The 20,221-nt window shown below is 40.3% G+C and overlaps 1 protein-coding gene across 1 annotated transcript in view; it reads left to right on the top strand.

The window, feature by feature from the left end:
• The window catches only part of RPS6KA2 (ribosomal protein S6 kinase A2), a 183,784-nt gene that overhangs the window by 57,159 nt on the left and 106,404 nt on the right, over positions 1 to 20,221 (top strand). The window contains exon 2 of the mRNA XM_072856239.1: positions 16,152 to 16,268. Within this exon, the coding sequence (XP_072712340.1) occupies positions 16,152 to 16,268 (117 nt within the window). The remainder of the gene's footprint in view (positions 1 to 16,151; positions 16,269 to 20,221) is intronic.

Raw genomic sequence — 20,221 nt, 5'->3', positions numbered from 1 at the left:
TTCATGCTGTGATTAGGTTTATTGCTCCTGACTTTATCCATAATATAATTTAGGTTTGGTGCATGTCTCTAGTCTCGCATAATCAGCTAATTAGTGTAGGTAGACATTATAACGGGCTTGGTTTAGGGCTTGCAGTTTCCATGAGCAGATTAGAAGGTGGGGAATGGCCCCCGTTTAGACCAGCAGTGTTACTGGTTTTCTCCAAGTCCCAGAGCGGGCTGGGATGTGGTTGTGAGACCAAGTCTGAGAGCTCCCCTGGTACCTGTCTGCAGTGTTCACATGGGTTACAAACCTGTTTGTTGCCTTTGCTCAGGATTTCTGTGGCATTTATAATAGCCAAGGGATCACCCTGCAGTGTTAAACAGTTGTGCGGCTGCAGCGGGCTGGGAGATTATGTCAACTTCATTTAGTGTGACTCTTCACAACCCAAACCCTTCCATCACCTCTTTGAGGCCACGCTACTGGAACGTGCCCCATGAGTTCTGCCTTACGTCTCCCCCAGAGCTGACCGCGATTACAACACGTCCTGGCTCCTTTCATTAATGCCGCTTCTCCGGGGTGGTATATGTTATGTGAGCTGCAACCTCACTCACCTGCGACTCAGTGTCAAGTCAGGATTTAAGAGACTGGTTACAACTTCCCTAGCGCAGAGCAGCTGCAGACTTATTTGAGGCGATGCCTCTCCGGGGTCGGGGAGCTGCCGAGGGGCAGCTGCTCCGCTCATCTCCCCATCACACCCTTCATGATGCTGGCATGGCTCCCAGGGACCTGCAGCTGCATCCCACCCCAGCTCCCGCCCAGCCCAGACCTGCTGTTCCTCTTCGCACTCTCCCAGGCTCAGCTTATGACCCAAATTTTTGAGATGGGATGACTGGAAGGAGGGCAGGAGGTTTTCAGGTAGGGTGGGGAGGAACCTGGTTTGCTTGTTTGTTGGTGAAGAAAATACTGCAAGGGATTATGTGCCTTTCATTGGTGACTGCTGAGGGAGAGGTGTTCAGTAGCTGACTTGGCTGATAGGCACTGTTTAGTATATGATGGACTCTTTAGGTCTTCAGAGGAACTTTTATAAAAAATAAAAATAATTTTCTTCTCATTTTGCTCCAGATAAAACCCAGTATATGCATGTATACATACATGACGTATTTTTTTTCTTGTTAATAATATATATTGGATTTAATAACATATTGGAAATAATGCTGTGCGTTTCCTATAATACTTATGTGTTTGGTGTACGTCGCCCTGGGTCAGCTTGCAGCCTGTGTACCAAAGGCTGGCTCTATTTTCGGTACACTTAACTGTGAGACAAATAGCTTAGATTGCTCTTCTGCTCTCTGCAGTTCCAGGAATCTTCGTTATAAATGCACCTAATCAGCCTTCAGTATCCTTAAAATTTACAGTTACAGCTTGTTGGCATAAAAGTGGTTACAGAAATGAGAAGCTGATGTGAATTTTTACTTCTCTTTACTCTTACGGCCAAATAAAGACTATTTACACAGTGGTGTTATATGTCACCCAGCTTTACTTACTACTTCATATAACTGGAAGTTCAGATATTGCAACTGTGCAAGGCTGTAATTCTTATGTTACTTTACTTTTCAGATGGATCCAGTAACATAGCTTAATGCAAACTCACTGATGACATCCATGTGTATCTTCACAAGCATGAGGAGTTTTATGAGGACTAAAGATTTTGATATTGCCCTGTACAAAAAGTTTCAGTTATAAGGTCTGGATAAAGTTCGAGGATAGCAGATGTCAATTTACTCAGCCTTTGTGGGTAAAGAAACATTTCAAACATTGAAAACCAATCAGAAAAAACACAGTCCAAAAATAATGTTTTTGAGAAAACTGAGCATTTAACAAAGCAAACTGGAGCTCTGCTTTGGCACAGCGGGACCCTGCTGTGTAGTCAGCAATGAAAAACAACAGTTTTAAATGTAAATAACTTTAAGACTACAAACAATGCAAAATTTGTGGCAAATTTGTAATCAGCTTTTCACTGTGTTTTACATTAAAGATTTTTTTTTTTTTTTCCCCTTACAGTATTGGCTTAAATTACAGAAACTTGACCTCCCATGGCTTCTTGGAAAAACTGTGGCATTGCTCATTGTTTATGACAGGGCAAATGGGGAAAACAAATGAGCACTGGACTTGTGTGTTTGATTAAACACTTCTTTGAAGTAAAACTTTTGTGTGGTTTAAGCTTTCCTCTTTGGCTTTCACTTGTCATCTTCTGATAGTATTGTCTAGTTTTCCTTTGTCCATAAAATTAATTTTAGCTTCCTGTTGTTACTGATTGATTGAATTAATTCACTTACCATTCAGTTGTCTTTATGCTATTATTTATAAAACATTAATATAGTTAACAAGTGGTGCAGATATGGTTAGTTGGCTAGGGTTATAAAATAAGACTCAGTCTAAAGGCTATAATCCACTGAAGACATAATTGCCTACGATTCACTGAGGAGTTCAATAAATGCCTTATCTGTAAAGGAACAGGAGTAGCTGTTGCTTGGTGTCCTGTTTTCGTTCAGGATTACTGAGTTCAAGTGGGCTTCCGATTTTTATGTGGCTGTCGTGGTTTAACCCCAGATGGCAACTAAGCCCCACACAGCTGCTCACTCACCCTCCCCTCTTGGTGGGATGGGGGAGAGAATCTGAAAGCAAAGGTAAGAAAAGTCGTGGCTTGAGGTAAGAACAGTTTAATAATTGAAATAAAATAAAATAGTAATAATAATAGAATATACAAAGCAAGTGATGCATGATGCAGTTGCTCACCACCCTCCAACCGATGCCCAGCCAGTCCCCAGGCAGCCACCCCCCAGCCAGCTTTCCCCCAGTTTCTATACTGAGCATGGCGCCATATGGTATGGAATAGCCCTTTGGCCAGTTGGGGTCAGCTGTCCTGGCTGTGCCCCCTCCCAGCTTCTTGTGCATCACCAACCTTCTCAGTCGGTAGAGCATGGGAAGCTGAAAAGTCCTTGATTTAGTGTAAGCACCACTTAGCAACAGCTAAAACATCAGTGTGTTGTCAACATTATTCTCATGCTAAATCCAAAACACAGCACTATACCAGCTACTAGGAAGAAAATTAACGCTATCCCAGCTGAAACCAGGATAGTGGCAAAAAAACCTCAGGGATTATACTGTTGCATCAGTTTCTTCTTCAGAATTTTGTCTCCCAGCTGCATTAAGGATTTCACTGGCATCACAGCCCAGTGGAGCCAGCTGGTGATTTTGACTATCTGTGTGATAGCATCCACCATATAGAGTATCAAAAAGCATTTTTCTTTTATTAGCTTGATATTAAAAAATCGGATTATGCATGTGTGAAGTGTACCATTGTATTTTGCTGTTCATTTGCCTTTGTTCAGGTTACTAACTGAAGCTATATTTGAAATGAACTTTAAAAGTAGAATAGGAAGAACTCCTTTAGTCTGTGCCCATTCAGTTTTCTCTGAATGGAAAGTTAGCCTCTTCCAGGAGTCCCAAACAGCTTTGTGACTGCTCTGAGCATAGGAACAATCTTGCATAGTTTATTGTACAGCAGCCCTTAACTGCTGCAGCTCGTTGGGGATACACTTGTGGGAGAGGTCATGAAGTTGCACTATGCACCTTTCTGTTGATGGCTCAAAGATGATAAAGATTTTTATCTGTGCTCTGGTCTTTCTGTAGGTGTAATCACACCTTTCTGTAATCACTTATGAGCAAATCTGTCTGTTCAGTGGGATGGTAGATACGGGTTGGTCTTCTCTCCCCACGTTGTCCATTTACAGTGTGCAGCAAAGGGGACTGCAGAGTCCCCTTATCCTTTGGGACTGGATTGCCGCAGTGGGCCAGAAGGAGACTGTCCCACACATCTGCCGAGACTGGCAGGCCTGAACAGATCAGGGCTCTGGGTTTGCTGCTTCCAACACAGAACCATTGAGTTTCACAGTAAATCTCTTTGTGTCATGATTTCACCCTGAAGATGTGCCGTATGTTGTCAGGAAAATGTTTATGAGTCTAGGCCGATCATGACTTTTGGTAAAGCCATTTGGATCATCTTTTACTTTTTAAAAAACTGTCTATCTATTAAGATGCCACGTGGATTTGTTATAACAGTTTTCAGCCAGAACAGGAAAATGTTGAAATAGCCACAGGTCCATTAAAAATACCTGGCAGGAACTTGGTAATCTCAGTTTGACCTTTTGCATGTTTGCAGGTATGTTAAAAAAAAAACAACTTGTAAAATGGAGGGTGGAGCAGTGAGTTTGCTCTAGAACTGGTATCCTCAATACTTTAAAACCCTGGAGGCTTCTGCACAGAAATGGATTAAACCGAAAGAGCTCGTTTCCACTGCCTTCCTTCGTCATCAGGTAGCTTTGCTTTCAATAGGGCTTTTGTGAATAAAGTGGCTGAAGATGAGAACCAAAAGCACTTGATGTAAATGTCCCTTTACATAGCTGTGACAGTAAAAAAGCTGCAGGGCAGCTGAAAGCCACATCTCGCAGCCTGCAGGCACGTGGTGGTGAACACTGCGTTTTAAGTTGTCTTGGCAGTCTTCTAACTGATGTCAGGGGATCTAATGGGCCAAATACTGCAAGGATTGCACTAAAGAGTAAAGTGTATTTTGAATTAAGAGACTGAAGAAACTGGTGTTTTCTCATATTTGTTGAAGCTTCCCCCAGTGTGAAAGTTTGGCATGATGTCTGACACAGAGTTGTGGTTTTGCTTCCAGCTTCATGTCCAAGAAGAGCCTTGATTTCTCTGATTCATGGTGGCAAATCATGGCAGTAGCCAGGCAGGGTAAGAATGTCCCTGCAGAAGGATGTTGCAATAGTTGGTACAGGTAGACATCGGGCTAGAAAGATGAAACGATGAGAGCATCTCACATTGTCTGTTGGAGACTGTAGAAAATCCATAGTGAAAAAGGTGGGTCGATCAAAGGCTGGCCTGGAAATATCCAGTATAATGCAGCGTACATCTTTTGAAAAGCACATATGCTCCATCCAATGCTGAAGGAGTCACTGAGGGACGTGGGAAGGGAGAATTAATCTGTATCTGAACTCATCAGCGTAGCCTTCCTTTACAGTCAGCAGAGAGAAAGGGGCACATTTACTAAGTCCTGTTTCAGAGGCCTGCTTTTGTCTGATACAAATCAAAGCCTAAAAGCACCCATTTCTCTGTCAGCTGTACGGAAGTTTAGACAGCTACCTCAGATAGAGACATAAGTTTGGATGAATCCTACTCTGGAAATCCTTCCAGGCTTCATTAGATTGTGGATCAGCTTTGGCTGAACTGTCGTTGATCCATTTCTGTATTTGAGCATATTCATTTAATGGCTCTTTTCCACACTTATATATATCATTGTTTTATAAATAATAATTAAAATTTAAAAAAATTGTCTGGTGGTATTTAGGAATTTGGCATTACAATGTTTTATGCAAAGCTTTTGATTTTTGCACCTGTGAAGCTGTAATGATAAGCTCATCAAGATCCTAATCAGCTGAGAACCATCAAACTTACCACACACGCACTTTTGTTATACAAAAGCACATTATATGCTGGAAATCTCTGCAAAAAGGCAAGACTGGTACAGCAGTTTGACCTCTTTGAAATGAGGGAGTCTTTCCAACAGTGTTGCAAAGGTGTTTCTTTGCATCCAGATGGATTTTCTGCATTTTGTTTATTCTCATTCTTAAAATACACATCTTTTCAGTGCGGCGTAATAATAATAACTAAACATAATATATGCTTCTGTTTAGTACTACATAACATTGTAATTGTAAACAGTTTTTACCTTCACAGAAAAGAGGATGTGTGATAATCAGTTAGCAGCTCGTTCCTTGGAGATCCACCGTGTGAATCTTTGAGGGACATGAACTAAACTAGAGGCTTCTTAGTAGTTCACAAAACCACAAAATGTAATGGGCCTTTTCCTGGGTCAGATTTCCAGTAGACTGCTGAAAATCTGTTTAGACAAGTACTTGTGCGTGGTAACAGTCCTTAGGCACTAAAATACGTGCTTCTGCAAATAATGACCTGGGTCTTAGCCATGGACGTAATAAAAGTACACAGCTGAAGAGATAAATATGCAGTTCTAGTATCCCTTGTTAAATATTTGTCTGTGAAACTGGAGCCCAACATGAGATGAGGTATTGTCAGGTACTTTGTGTAACTTTTTTTTATTTTATCTGTGCAGTTTTTGTATAAGTTAAAGAATTAAAGCAGAGCCTGGATCCACAGCATCCATTTGTGTTTTGGTAGCCCAGTTGAGTTACTGGGTAAGGCTGGGCGCCCAGGGCGTTTAGCTAGCTGTGCAGCAAAGCCTGATCCCTGTCGTGCTCTCACCCTTTCTTCTGGGAGCAGTTCTGGGCGTACCAGGGCTGCTTACCAGCTTCCCCCTTGGATCGCTCCAGTATGTACATGCATGCCTGCACTCTCTCTCCTCAGCCCAGGTAGATGACTAGGTATTTAAATGGGATTAAGCTGCTGCATAAAAGGGATAGAAGTTGCATTTCAAGTTGTGTAATATTACAGTTATGGTAGTTTGCAAAGTCAAAACAATTTTCTCCTAGTCTTCTCTCAATTTACTTCTCTATTGGCATAGGCACAAACCACAGTTGCTCTTGTCCTGTAAGTCCGGTGTCCTTTTTGATACTGCCTTTTCTCTCTGCCCTCCACGTCTTATTCCTCTGTCCATGTTGTTGCTAAATCTTGTCACATTTTCTCTGTAGAATTTCCCTTTTGCCATCTTCTCTCTGCCTGATTCAGCTCCATCACCCTCTCTCCTTCAGTGCCTTCACTGACGCTCCAAGCTGTGAACAGTAGCATTAAAACTAATTTGTATTTGCCTTGATTCCATAAGGACCTCACATTAGTCCATTTCCCTATTAATACTCTGCCTGTAAAATGCCACTGAGATAATGAACCCCATTACAACACGTTTTTTCATAACATAATAGCAACAGCATTCCAGTTTGTGAAGTACAAGCTGGTTGAACCCTTAGCTGATGCTGCATTTAATTAATGGGAGGACACAAAATGTGCTAGCAGGCTAGTATTCCTCTCCAAGAGAAAATGATAATTACCAAACCCTACAAGCGATTTGTAAACAGCAGACTGGTATTTTTCCTAAACTGACTAATCCAACACTTCGGTAATGTGATTATCTCTTATTACAGCCTTTTGTCCACTCTGCCTCACATTTCGAAATGAAACCTGGTATTTTTGCTTTAATATGCATATTAAAGATGATTCAGTTCTTTAAAATCAACATGCAAATGCACCAGGGCTTTGTTACAGTATTTTCTACTTACTGTGCTGTGGTGCCTTTTACACTGCTATGGTGAGCAGTGTTTTATTTGGATCACTTGAGAAACAGTGAGGAAATGGTTGCAAATATGTTTTGCTTATGCAGTTCATCTTCCTAGTGCAGCTGGAGTTTTTATTTCACACTCAAATGTACTAGTAAAACATCAGGCACTTTTTTTTCTAGTCTGTGAAGCAGCTGAGTACAGCAATAAGGGAACTGGAGCCCTTTAGTAAGTATTTATATTTCTTGAATAGTATCCTGAACAGATACATCTTTTTGTCTGCCTGCCTTCTTCTCTGAGCCTAATATCATAGTATCTGAGCATTTCATAGTCTTTCCAGTGCCCTTGTACTCCAGCAACCCCATGAAAAAGGAAGACAGCCTCACTTGCACTTTACAGATGGAAAGCTGGGACACAGAGGCATATGGGGGCTATCTGTACCCTGTAACAGAAGTGCCTGAGTGATGGGTTGCCATCACATTAGGACTGTCATCAGGGCTTCCCCGTGAGGGCTGGCACACTGCAGCAGCTGCCAGGCAGCTCTGGTGAGCAGGCTGCAGTGGTGGGAGGTGGTGACACCCCTGGGAGGGTCTCCAGTGGGAGCCACCCAAGCCCCTCACAGAGAGTTTACGAGTGGTTCAGACCAGATGACCTGGGAGCAGGACTTGAGCTGTAGCAGAGGGTAAAAAATGAAAGCCTTCTCTATAAAGTGAATATTTTTCTTTTTTTTTAAATGTGGTGATGTATACTGTCCCCTATTGTTGCACGTAGTTTTCATAACCCTGTTTAGTGGTTGGCATAGCATCATCCTAAGGAAACAAGAATGCTTGTCCTTATAGGAGTAACAACAGTTTCTTCTAGGCACTGGATCCAGACTTACTTGCAGTTAGTTCCTTGCTGAATGAGCAGCAAGTGTTCTTCTTTTGCCTGTTCACCAGCAGGAACAATCAGTAGTGGACCTTACAACTCTTCTGAGATGCAAAGACCAAAGGCACACCTGTAAATCATGCCAAGTAGGATGTTGATGAAAATGTTCCTGCTCTTATTTATTGTAGCTTAGAGCTATATAGCTGAGTTCTTTGTCCTTTAATGGTGTGACTCATTTTGAGACTGTTTCTGTTAAAGTTCACAAATGTATTTGAGTATTTGTAGAGCGCTGCTGTATGAGTAAGGCTGGCCAACTGTTTGTATTTTTTGTGACCAGATGGTTCTGCTTTTGTTCTGCTTTTTTTAACCCCTTGCTTCAGTAGGGTTTTTTATGAGCTCTTTCTACTCACCACTGCACATAAACCTTTGCAGTTTGCACCAGAATTAACACAAAAATTAGAATTACCCTGGCTAATGGTTTGAGTCCAGAGTTAGAAATTAGATCAAGAAATAGTGTCTCCCCCTACTTCATGTATATCTGCACTCTGAATAGGAAGATGGTTCTCCTCATGCATCTTCACAGCCATTGTGTTGTATATATTTGTCCTAGTCAGGAACTGAGTCTGTAAAGATGCTATAGTCATCAGATAAAGAGCACCAACCTTCAAGACCAGGATGTCTCAATCTGAGCTAAAGGAGAATCTGATTCTAGCCCATCTGAATTATGTATTGCTAGATACGTTTCAGATGGTTTGTCTATCCATTACTGCAGTATGAGATAATTTCACATTTTGTTCTGTGTTAATTATCACAGTACTCCCACAAGATAATAAAAAGCAACTATTCCTATTTTTCAGGTTGGGGAGGAAGTAGAAATAATGCCTAATTTACCAGAGCTGCAAAATCCTAATACCTAGATTACTCCAAACACCTTAGAGTATTTTTTAAGTGCCTGGATGTTTCAAGTATCTAAGTTCTTTTGAAAAATATTTAATTTCAGTAGAAGTTCTGTTAAAATTCCCAGGGCATGTATCTGCATCTGATTAAAAATCTGGCCACAATGCTACTTTATTTAAGTATTTTTCAAAATTTTACAGTAAACGTATTCATCTCATGCAATTGCAGAAGCCCCCATCCCAGCAAGTTGTCTTAGGCTTTATTCAGAGTCAGGAGAGAAAAACGTGCACTTTTAGGATGTGACTTTATCTGATCTCTTTTAATTACGAAGTGCCTGCTTCTCTCTATTGACTGCAAAGTAAGGCTAGACGATTAGATCAAAACATTGTCTCCTGTACTATAAACTTATTTAGCTGAGTCCAACCCTAAGTGATTTATCAAAGATACAGAGGAAATCTGGTAGCACAAAAGACTGAACCCAAATCTCCCAAATACTCAAACCTCCAACTCACAGACTTCACCAATTTATCCAGTAGATTGTATCCGCTGCTTTTGCTCTCTGTGATTCCTTTCTCCACATTTAGTTTGTTTGATTTCAGCTGAACCTCAACTGTAGAGACATGCATTAGGGAGAAGAAAGAAAAAAATGTAGTATAAAAAGTTAGAGCTGGAGAGGGGTGCTAAAGAGAGTGTAATAGGTTTTCTCTTTGGAAAAAGGTCTGCTGGATTTAACAGGGACTGATGGTGTTGCACTCCACAGAAATTGCTCTTAAGGTTTTTGTTTTCCACTAGGTTTTGACCTGCTTGGTGGAATTCCATATGCAAGATAACACTTTCTGTTCACATTTGTGAAAGGTCCGGGAAAGAAATCCCAACCTCTCCAAAAATTATTGTGTATTATTTAACTCTATATGACCTTTTGAGGTGGTAGGTGACCTTATGCTTAAAGGCCAAATATGGACCTGGCACAATGTGCAGTGAATTCACTGTGAGTTCCACGTACTTCTCTAAGGGCTCAATAAGTCCAATCCATTGTTGCTAAAGCAAATGTTAATTTGACAGTAGAGGACAAAACAACCAGACCCAGTTACGGTATTATTGCTCAGTTTACATCTATCCAGACCACAACAGAAGCCAGAACTTGGATTACAAACCATTTAAAATGAAAGATTTCTTTTTCAAATTTTACTCCAGCTGCTGGAGACTGGCTTGGGAAGAGGCTAATGAAAATGCTCCTATATGTTTTTTTTTTAATGTGGATACTTGTTCTCAAAGAACTGAACACAGGCCAGCAATTCATTTCCTGCACTAGGCAGCATTTGAATAGCCTATTATGTCTTGACAAAAATTACTCTCCTATGGGTTGAACCAGATTAGAACCTGTGAAAGAGAGGTGGAAACCTGGCCTCATCTCTATCAGATATATCCTGTCCTAACTATTCCCACATTAGAGTTTTAAACATGCTTTCCTAATGAACAGTATTATTTTGGAATGTTGTGTTGCTTGTGATACTTTGAAAGTTAAATAGTTGTGATTTGGGTTTATATTAGGTGGTAACCTGCCAAATGGCAAGACTGGTAACAAAATAAAGTCTGTATTTTGAGCATATGCTATAGATCAATAACGATTCTCTCAAACCGTAGAGTCTCTTTAGAGTTGCAATTATTTCTTATTTCCTCTTGCCACATTTTCATTTATTTCTTCGTTGACCTCAATCCCTAAAGCATGAAAGCCCAACGTGTCTGAAGACTGGAGAACTTGCACATCAAAACTGCACATATTTTTACTGGAACATGAAGCTTACCCTTCCTTAAGGCCATACCTGCACGGCAGTCTTGATCCTGTGCTAGTGGGGATATAGCCAGGCAAGGAATAAAAATAAGAATCCTGTCTCACTGATTTTGCAAAACAATAGTCACCTTACATTAGCACCATAACTTTTTCCCATGTGATATGGTTGCATAAAATTGTCTGTTGCTAAAAGTAGTTGATTCTGGAATGACCCCCCTCTCCAGATGTTTCAGACCATTTCAGCAAGTCTTGGTGAGGAAAGGTTTGCATGTGGTTGAAATACATTGGGCATAATTAAGGTGGTCTCTGGATTTGAGGATGACCTTAGCTCTGCTCCTTCAGAAACCTCTTGGGGAACAGCCAGACAAGGCTCCAAAAGGGGTTAAACCTCTCAGTTTTCTAGGAAGCATTCCTTCCACAATGTTTGCTGAGAAGCTGTGGAGCGGAAGAGAAAAGAGCTACTCTCCGGGAAGGCCTGCCCTTTTGCATGACTTCTTGTACCCCATTCCTAGGTCTATACCTCTATGCTTCCCAATCCTACTCAGCCACATGAGAGTGAGTCAGGAAGTATTGTTGCAGTTGGAAGAGTTGTCTGTGGTTGCTCTCTGGCAGCCACCGAGCATTAGTGCATCTCTTTCTCCAAAATCTGCATGAGGAAATCTTGGAAGTGAGCTGAGATCAGTACTACAGGGAGCAGCTGCCTCTGGGAAGCACCAAAACAGATGTGTCTGTGCCATCCACAGTCACAGGGCAAGAACAGAGGCTGCGTTCTCCTATGTTCCAAAGGAAAGGAGAGGAAAATGGCCTTTCCATTCAAATACTGGGTTACTTCTGTGTCCACAACTTCTGCCAACTTGGGGGGCTTGCAGGAAAGCCTTTAAGTGAATAATGCAATATAGAACCAGGCCCTGAACAGGTCTTTCTTTTATTAGCACAGAGAAGCACTCTCTATTCTTCTTTCATCATGTATTCCAGTTCATTGCCCTCCCTCCCTTTGCCTGTGCTGCTCGAGTATGTGGTTTCTTCAAGCTGCCAAGAACATGCATCTCACTTTTGTCACAGGATGATGCTTTTTGTGCAAACATAAATATTTAGAGAAGTTTACAAAAGATGAGGCTTCATCAAGTCAAGCATTCCTGCTAATGCAGTGTCGGGACAAGTCAGCAGGGAGCAAGAGCCTGGGCTGCTGTGCACAGCTGTTGCAAGACCAAACTATGGAACATTCATTTTTGACTCCACCAACTTCACTGATCAAAACCATTTTGGAAGTTGGCTCATGGTTTTTTCCAGAGTGAAATCCTCTCCATCAAAACAGCTTCTTCAGTGTGCAGGCTTCATCTCTGTTGTGAATCTCTTGCCTCAGTTTTATTGTTGTTATACAAATTTCTAATGCAGATATGCTGCACTTGCTGGACCAGTGAAAAAAAATCCATGTTAGAGAAGTCCCTAAGATGCAACTCAGAGCAAAAATAGTTGGGAGATCTGCCCACAATGCTTGCACCCTGATAGTTTGGGTTTCACTCTGATCTTCAGTACCTAAGAAAAATTATGCCACATTCCATATTAGTTTAATATAGGGAGACTTCAACAGACATAAATGATAGGGGAAAATCCCAAGTAAGTAAGAATATTAAAAGGGAACTGTAAAACTGTTGGGTTGTTTGGTTGTTTTTTTCTAGTAACGTAAAGCAAACAAACAGAAGTAATTCCAGAATTCATGCAGCAAAATAAGTAATAAGAGTATAGAAATACATGCAAGGGAAATGACTGCATGTGTGCAAACACGTCAGCATATATTTCCTTTAAGGGGCTGCGTCCATCTTCAGTCTCAAGTACTGACAATTTGGCTTTTTGCTCCAGTGGGAATTGGATTTGTCATACCAGCTAAAATACTATCTACGTCTTGGACAGCTCACAAGTAACACCACTGTAGTGATGATCAGTGGAAAAAAAAGCTGTCTGGCATGCTTTTCTTCAGTCCTGCTTTGCTGCCCAGTTCTAGTGAGGAGACGACAGGAAATCCACAGGAAATCCTACCTTCCTAGAAAAATATCCTGCTTCCTCCTAAGGACCTGTGGAGCAGGCAGCTCGGCATGGCTGGGGGCATTTCTGAGCTAGGCAAATCGGAAGAGAATAATCTTTCGTAGGAAGTGGCTCAAGCTTCATTGTTTGAGACACTGAGAACCACAGTGGACAAAAAACAGCTGGCCTGATCAAGTGTTGATGATATTTTGGGCAGGAGTGTTGGGTTAGATGACCCCCAGAAGCCCCTTCTAACCAATGTTTTTATATTTCTATGAAGTTATATAATCTAAACAGGTTTTTTTTTTTTTTTTCTATCTTTAAGATCTGTGCTTCTCTGATAAACACTCCTAGGTCCTATTCTTTTTAAATAATCTTTTTTCTGAGATTTTAATTAAAGATGCAGGTAATTAAAGTGTTGTTTTTATTGCAACTTATGAATTAATTATGCTGTTCTCTGGGAATGCTAGAATTTTTTAAGCATTCTTCCAGCAAGCTGAATTATCATCACTTTAATACTTCCAATATATTCCTGTAACTGAACACATTTCATGAACCTAAAGAGGTTATATTAAATTTAATAACACAATAAGAAATATGCTTGAGGTTGTAGGCCTGTGACTTTGATGACTAATATGAATGGATAAATTGAAACTCACGCATCATCTAAACTTGCGAATATAGCTGAAATGACTCCATGGTTCAGGCTGAAATACAATCTAACTGAATTAAAAAGGGTTTTGCTGTTCCCTTAAGGTGGTAGATCTCATCCACAGTTTTCGAGATCGAGGTGTCAGCTCAAAGGGGAAGTAAATCTGAGGAAGATATCTGCTGTACATAAAATTGGGGTTAGTTTCTTTTTTCAGAGCTTTGTCTCCCGAATATATTGCAAAATTTGGATCTACCTCCTGCTTCACCTGGTTCTAATGGATGGTCCTTGCTGTGCTGTGCTTCTGTGCAAAACGGAGATGGGCAAAATTGTGAAATGGTGACTGGGTGCCCTCAAGCTGCACTGACTTGAGAAAACATCGTGCAATATTTTCATCATACGGTAGTTGTCAGGGGGGCATCCACACGCAGAGACTGGCTTGCAGAAGCCAATCCTCCCAAACTCTGCCTGTGCTCAATGGAGAGCAAAGTGCCAAGGACACGAGGTCTGGTGTAGAGAGTAAGGGGTGATTCAGGGCAGGGGGCTGACTCCAAGGAGAGTCATTTTTAGTCTTAGTAATTAACTGCTGAGCAGGATGAGTTGTGAGCCCTGCAGTCCACATACTTCACCTAAGCTGTAGTGTGGCAGGGTGGGCTAAGCTCGAAATAATGTTCTGACCAGTGTGCAAGTCTCTCAGCTGCAGGCAGTTTACATAAAGATGCATGTCCCTCAGTATGAAAGCTCATCACTTCAGAACTTGGTGGAGCCTTTGATAACAGCACATGGGTTATTCCTGGTTTCCTTAGGAAACAGCTAATGCAGTGTATCGAATTTGTATCAGTCACGTTGTTTCTGTCACGAAGAAAAAATTGAAAAAATGAATGTTTTTAATATCAAAAAGATACTCTGTCTCCCACAGCAATTAAAGCCAGAAAAACAAGAGGAGAGATCCTGGCAGTTATGTGCTTAGAAAACCCTTAAATCTCTCTGTGAAAACTGGTCATTGGTTTCAAGCATTGCCTTTCAGGCAAACATTAAACTAGAGGAATTAGGATCAGAAAAATGAGTTGCTGTCAGATGATGATCATTTTCCGTGACTCTGGTAGCACGCACAAAGTAGAGGAAGCTTTCCAAACGAAGAGGATATAGTCCCTGTTCTAAAGTACATGAGTGTAAAGAGGCAGGGTAGGGAAGAGGAGGGAGGGAGGGAGCTACAGATAGAGAGCAGTATGGGTAATGCTAGCCATGCATCGGATGAATTACAGATGGTAGAAAGTGATAGCAATTTTTCTGGAGGAGAAGGGAATCAGATTTATTCTTGGTTAGTAAATGAATGTGGTTTGGCCAAATGTTTTTGTGAATGCATTTTCATTTTAGGACATTATTCCTATTCTCCTCACATGCATTTTTAAGAATGGGAAACAAATATTATACTTCTAGGTTTTATCAAGATCTTTTCTTGGGGAAAAAAGATAATTGCAGCAAAATTCCATTTAAAAATAATGCTTATGAGATTCCAATTATTTCTGTTGGGTGCAAAAATATTCAAACCTATTCTTCAGTAAGCAATTCCATTAGTCCTGGGTATGAAACAAAAAGGTTTTGTACTCAAAATCCACATTTTAGTTGTAGAGAAGTTAGAACAAGTAGTTTTAATAGAAAAAAAGCTAAAATTCAGGTGTACAAAACACTACAGAAATAAAAAGGCGTGCAAATATTATATTCCCTCATCCCTATGTCCTTGAAGAGCAGGTCCTTTCTTCCAGGTTTCTTTTCAGCCTAATGACTTTCTGGGTTGCTGCAAACTCTACGTAGTCCCTCTGGGTCTCACATGACCCAGTCGCTCTCTTTGTAGAGGAACATGCCATAATAACATAAAACAAACAACTGAACCAAATGCCATATGTCACTGCTTGTGAGATAAAAGTCCTAGTTCAACTGGTGTCTTTGAACAATGTGCAATAGAAATATTTTAACAAAAGAACCTGGAAAATACAAAGTGTTTAAAGCTAATTCGTGCAAGCAATGAAGTGTGTGTCATTCTTCCTTCCACCACCACCCCATTTTCACATCTAAATCATTAATTTGTTTTCTATTTAGAAGGTTACTGGTAGCAACTTTCCATTGTTCAAGGTAAACAGGGAGAGCCACTTTTAGCAATGCCTTTTGCTTATTTTCTAGTGATAAGAAGAATTGCTGCTTAAGATTAAGGGAGCTCTTTAAGATGAATTTAAATGATGCTTTGAGGGAGAATGAGAAAGTATGTGGAGGGAAGTGTGCTGGAGCCCCTATAGTACAGATTTGAGTATATGCCACTCTGCCAGCAAGGTCTGTGATGGGCACGCCAAGTTCTGCTGTGTATTTCTGTGTTTCAGCTTGCATATTCTATCTTTAACTAGTCATATCTTGAGGCTCAATAAACAGAAGCAGCAGGCCTGGATGTCCTGACACTACCCTCCCCAGCCAGTAACCGGCACATGGAATATTTGGACAAACATTTGTTTCTATTTTCAAAATTTCATACATGATTGTAGCATCTCAGAAGATGAGATTTTAATAAACAATATGTTTCCTTAGGATAACAGCTCTGATTTGGGCATTTTGTTTTTTATTGTTTCCTTTGCAGGAAGAAGGTATTGTGAAGGAAATAGACATCAGTCATCATGTGAAGGAAGGTTTTGAAAAAGCAGATCCTTCTCAGTTTGAGCTGCTGAAAGTATTAGGACAAGGTTCATATGGAAAGGTAATTTTTAATGCCATCTAATCACCTAGAGCAACATTGAAAATGCCATGTCCTTTCTCTGAGTTCATGTACACTGATACCATTGCCCCTATATAAATTATATCATAAAGGTAGGTAAGCAAGCCCAAACCCCTTCTATCTTAATTTTAAGAACGCTTTTGTCTTTTAGCTGGATTCCCGTATATAAAACAATTTAGGAAACAGTGCTTATGGCTCTGGACCTGGACTAATGAGCACAAGTGAGCCTTAGTAAGCATCACTGTTTATAAAATTAGACCCCTCCTCCCTCTTTCTGACCTACCCACCAGGGAGGTGAATATGCCACTGCTGCTTAGTTGGAGGATGTAAATAGGAACAAAGGCCTAAAGAAGTTAGCTGCCCAATTCCCACTGAGAGCAAATGGGATCTCAAGCACATTTCAAAGTCCCAGACTGCTCTTTAGCTCACACTCAGAGGCCCATACGCTTTGCTGAGAGGATCCTGGAGTTAAACCCCAGGATTGATGAAGAGAGCAATCATTGTGGTGAGAGTATGGGGGAAAAAAACCTACCTGTATGACCACACAAGCTAATTTGTGGGGAAACATTTTTATCTTAAATCCAAGGCTTTTCTTAATACCAGAGACAATCCTTCTTCAGCAGGATGTGTCAGCTGGAAATGAGAACAGGAAGGAAAGATGGAGAGGAAAGAGGGAGGAGTCAATTCAGTCTTAAACTCTTTCCATGGTTTAAATAAATAAGACTTTGAAACCTGTGGAACAGCGAGCCTAATTTAAAGCAGGCATGGAAGTCCTTAATATTTTAAGTATAATATTTTGTGGAGTTTTAAAAAAATATTTCCCATCCTTCAGTTCAATGGTGGATCATTCTGGATAACTTGAAGAACTGACTTATACCTAAAAGTCGCTGAGGTACCTAGTACAAAGCTGAGCACCCTGACGATGAATCAGAGCCTTTAGTTTTATTCCTGAAATAATATTGACAGTATTTATCAACTTCCTGACTATCCCAGAATTATATTGATAAGCAAGACTGTTAGAAGCTCCCTGAGATGAGAGATACCAGGAAACTTAGCGTTCACTACCAAGTTTTGATCTAGACAATTTCTTGAGAGCACAGTAATGATATTTGAGTTTTAAATATTAAAGAAATGTGAAAAGTCAAACAACTCAAAATTAGATTTACTGTATGACTCAAGACAAGAAGAAGAACAAGAGAAGCAAATCTCTTTTGCAATAGTAACAGAGGCAGAATAGCCAGTTTTCAAATTCAGGCAGTAAAGACTTTAGAAATGGTTTACTGGCTATCTTAGATTGTACTGATGTATTTCATTATTAACTGTCCAAGTTGGCCTTCTAGCTCTAGGCATTTTATAAGCAAAATGCCTAGTCCCTGCTACCGCTTCCCAAAAGGAGATCTGATTTCTGGGACATACTCCACCCAATTCACTGGGGGATCACAGTGTGAGTGTGGACATCATACCTATTTGGAGCTGTGTGTGTTACAAATCGGTTTCTGTATCTTATGTGAAACAGGTCAGTAAACTCCTCAGAGCAGCAAAGACACAGGGGAGCGAAGTCTGCTCTGTGTTTCTTATGCAGTCCCCAACCACCTAAATTTTCATCACCTTGGTATTTGGCTAATGGTTCAAATCCATAAGTCTCTGGGGATGCAAACTGGTTGGTTTTCAAGTTGTTCACCTGAGGCCTAAATAATTTCTTTCAGGATTAGAGAAGGTGCCTTTGGTGTCAGAGGGAGTGCTCTCACCACTCTGGAAGGTCACAGCATTTGCTTAGCTTTCTAGGTTGGGATTTGGGTGATATACCCATTGCTCCAGCTAAGGGAGTTTTGCTAGTTCAGGTATTAATAACCTGTGGGATTTGTATGCATATCAAACTAGAAAATTGAAAGTCATGCTCAGCCACTTGCTTGTGCTATTCCAGCAAACTAGTATGGTATAGCTAATAGAACCAGTCAAGTCAGCACTCCAGGGCCACTTGGTGGTTTCAGGAACAATGTGACTTTAAGAACAATCAGAAGGACGACATCATTTTGCAATACAATGCATGTTCATTTGTTCTGTTTCCTTTTTGGTTTGACGATTATTTTGATGTCCTCTGAAATAGCACACAGTGTTCTTGACTCATCTGTTTTGGATGGAATGCAGGCAAGTGCCCTATCCTGTGCTACAGGGAACAGCTGTCTCGTGACTAGTAACATAAATTGATAATTTGCTTATTACAGCAATATGGGTATTACAAGCTTTGCAAGATTACGTGGTAGATAAGATATTTCTAGAACTGTAGCCTAATATTTCTGCAGATGCAGCATGCTGTGCTGTTTTTCGTGCAGTACAGCTTAAAATCATTATCTTAAGGGTTTGGGATTTTGTTTTCTGGATAAAGATTCCATAACCATTTTTACAGAATAATAATACAGCTGAAAATCTACTGTTTGGGCAAACGTCTACTCTTTAGACTTTCTTCTCCCTTTCAGTATAATGCAGAAATTAAATCTTTTGCTTGGGCCGAATAGAAAAATATCCCAACATTTCTCTGTCTATCTGAACTTCTAAGTGAATTGACTTCCTGTTAATGCTGGAACAGCTGAGCTTAATTTATCCTGAATGTTAATGAAAAACACTTCAGAAAGTCTTATGTGTTCCTGTTGCATCCAGATTTCATCATTTGTTCCTACAGTTGTGAGCACCGGAGGTATTTGTATGTTCATTGAGCTAGGAAACAGGAGATAGGAACAAGCAACATATGCCCAAGCTCAGCTAGTTAGGGCAGCTCAGCTGAGGAACTGTGCATATCTCATATGCACAGGAAACATCTTGAGAAGGAAAGTCTCACCAAAACCTTATCAGATTGTATTGTAGAAGTGTTGTAGCTGTGATGCTGTACAGATGTAAGAGCCCTGGTTAAGGTGTTCAGAGAGAATTTAGCCTTTTTTTTTCCCAGCTTCTCTAGCTGGTTGTTAAAAGTTGTTCTCTCTCCCCACAAAACTTTCCGCAAAGGGTGTTTCAGAAAATCATAATCTGTTTACAGATATTATTTTTTGCAGGAGGAAGAGTCTTTCAACTTGCAAATAATGTGCTAGAAACAGACTTCCTCCGTTCTTTTTTTGGCTTTTTATGTTTTGGGTGGAGGCTGTTAAGAAAGCTGCATGGTTCCTGAACAGGCAAGGAATAAAATAATTGCCACAGATTTTTGTAACCCAACTGGACATTCATTAGTTATGTAATTTCACCTAGCCTTTGATAATTTCTATCATTACAAGTATATGCTATGTATGTGACTTTATATTTCTTTTTGTACTTGGCGTTACTTCCTGCTTCTGTCCAGTAACAGAAGTGCTGAAATAAAAGACAGAGACTGTTGTCTGGTATTTCTGACCTCAGCAGACAGAGTGAGTCCTAGGAATCCAGCTAAAAGATTTCTTTATTTTATTTCCAATTATTAAAACACTGAAAGTCTTACAAAGACCAAACTAAATTACTGATTTTTTTGGTTCATTACTCCTTCAGTGTTCAGATGCACTCAGGGACAGGTAAGAAATAGTTGCATGGAGGAAAACAAAAAAGGTCAGAATTTTAGCTACAATTTTATTTTATTTCAATGGCAAATTTACACTTTCAGAAGATGTAACATAGGTAACTATAACAGGGGAAACTGTCTTTATTATAATAAGCTATTTGTTAATCAAAATAGTCCTACTTTTTGTTAAGTATGCACAACCAGATTTTCAGCTCTATGAACTTTTTGCTTCAGTTACAGCTTAGCCTAGTCACCATCCATGGCTTACAGCATAAAGCAAACCAAATTGTTTTTTCTCCTTAATTTAATTGATGGCAATAATTTTAAGACACTGCACGTTCCTAAGCATAAATGAGACAGAACTTTTTCTCATGTAAAACTGGTCAGAATATGAAGAGATGTGCACATACTGATT

This window comes from Ciconia boyciana, chromosome 3, assembly GCF_034638445.1.
Source record: "Ciconia boyciana chromosome 3, ASM3463844v1, whole genome shotgun sequence".
Taxonomy (NCBI): Eukaryota; Metazoa; Chordata; class Aves; order Ciconiiformes; family Ciconiidae; genus Ciconia; species Ciconia boyciana.
This window is presented reverse-complemented; position numbering and strand designations above follow the sequence as displayed.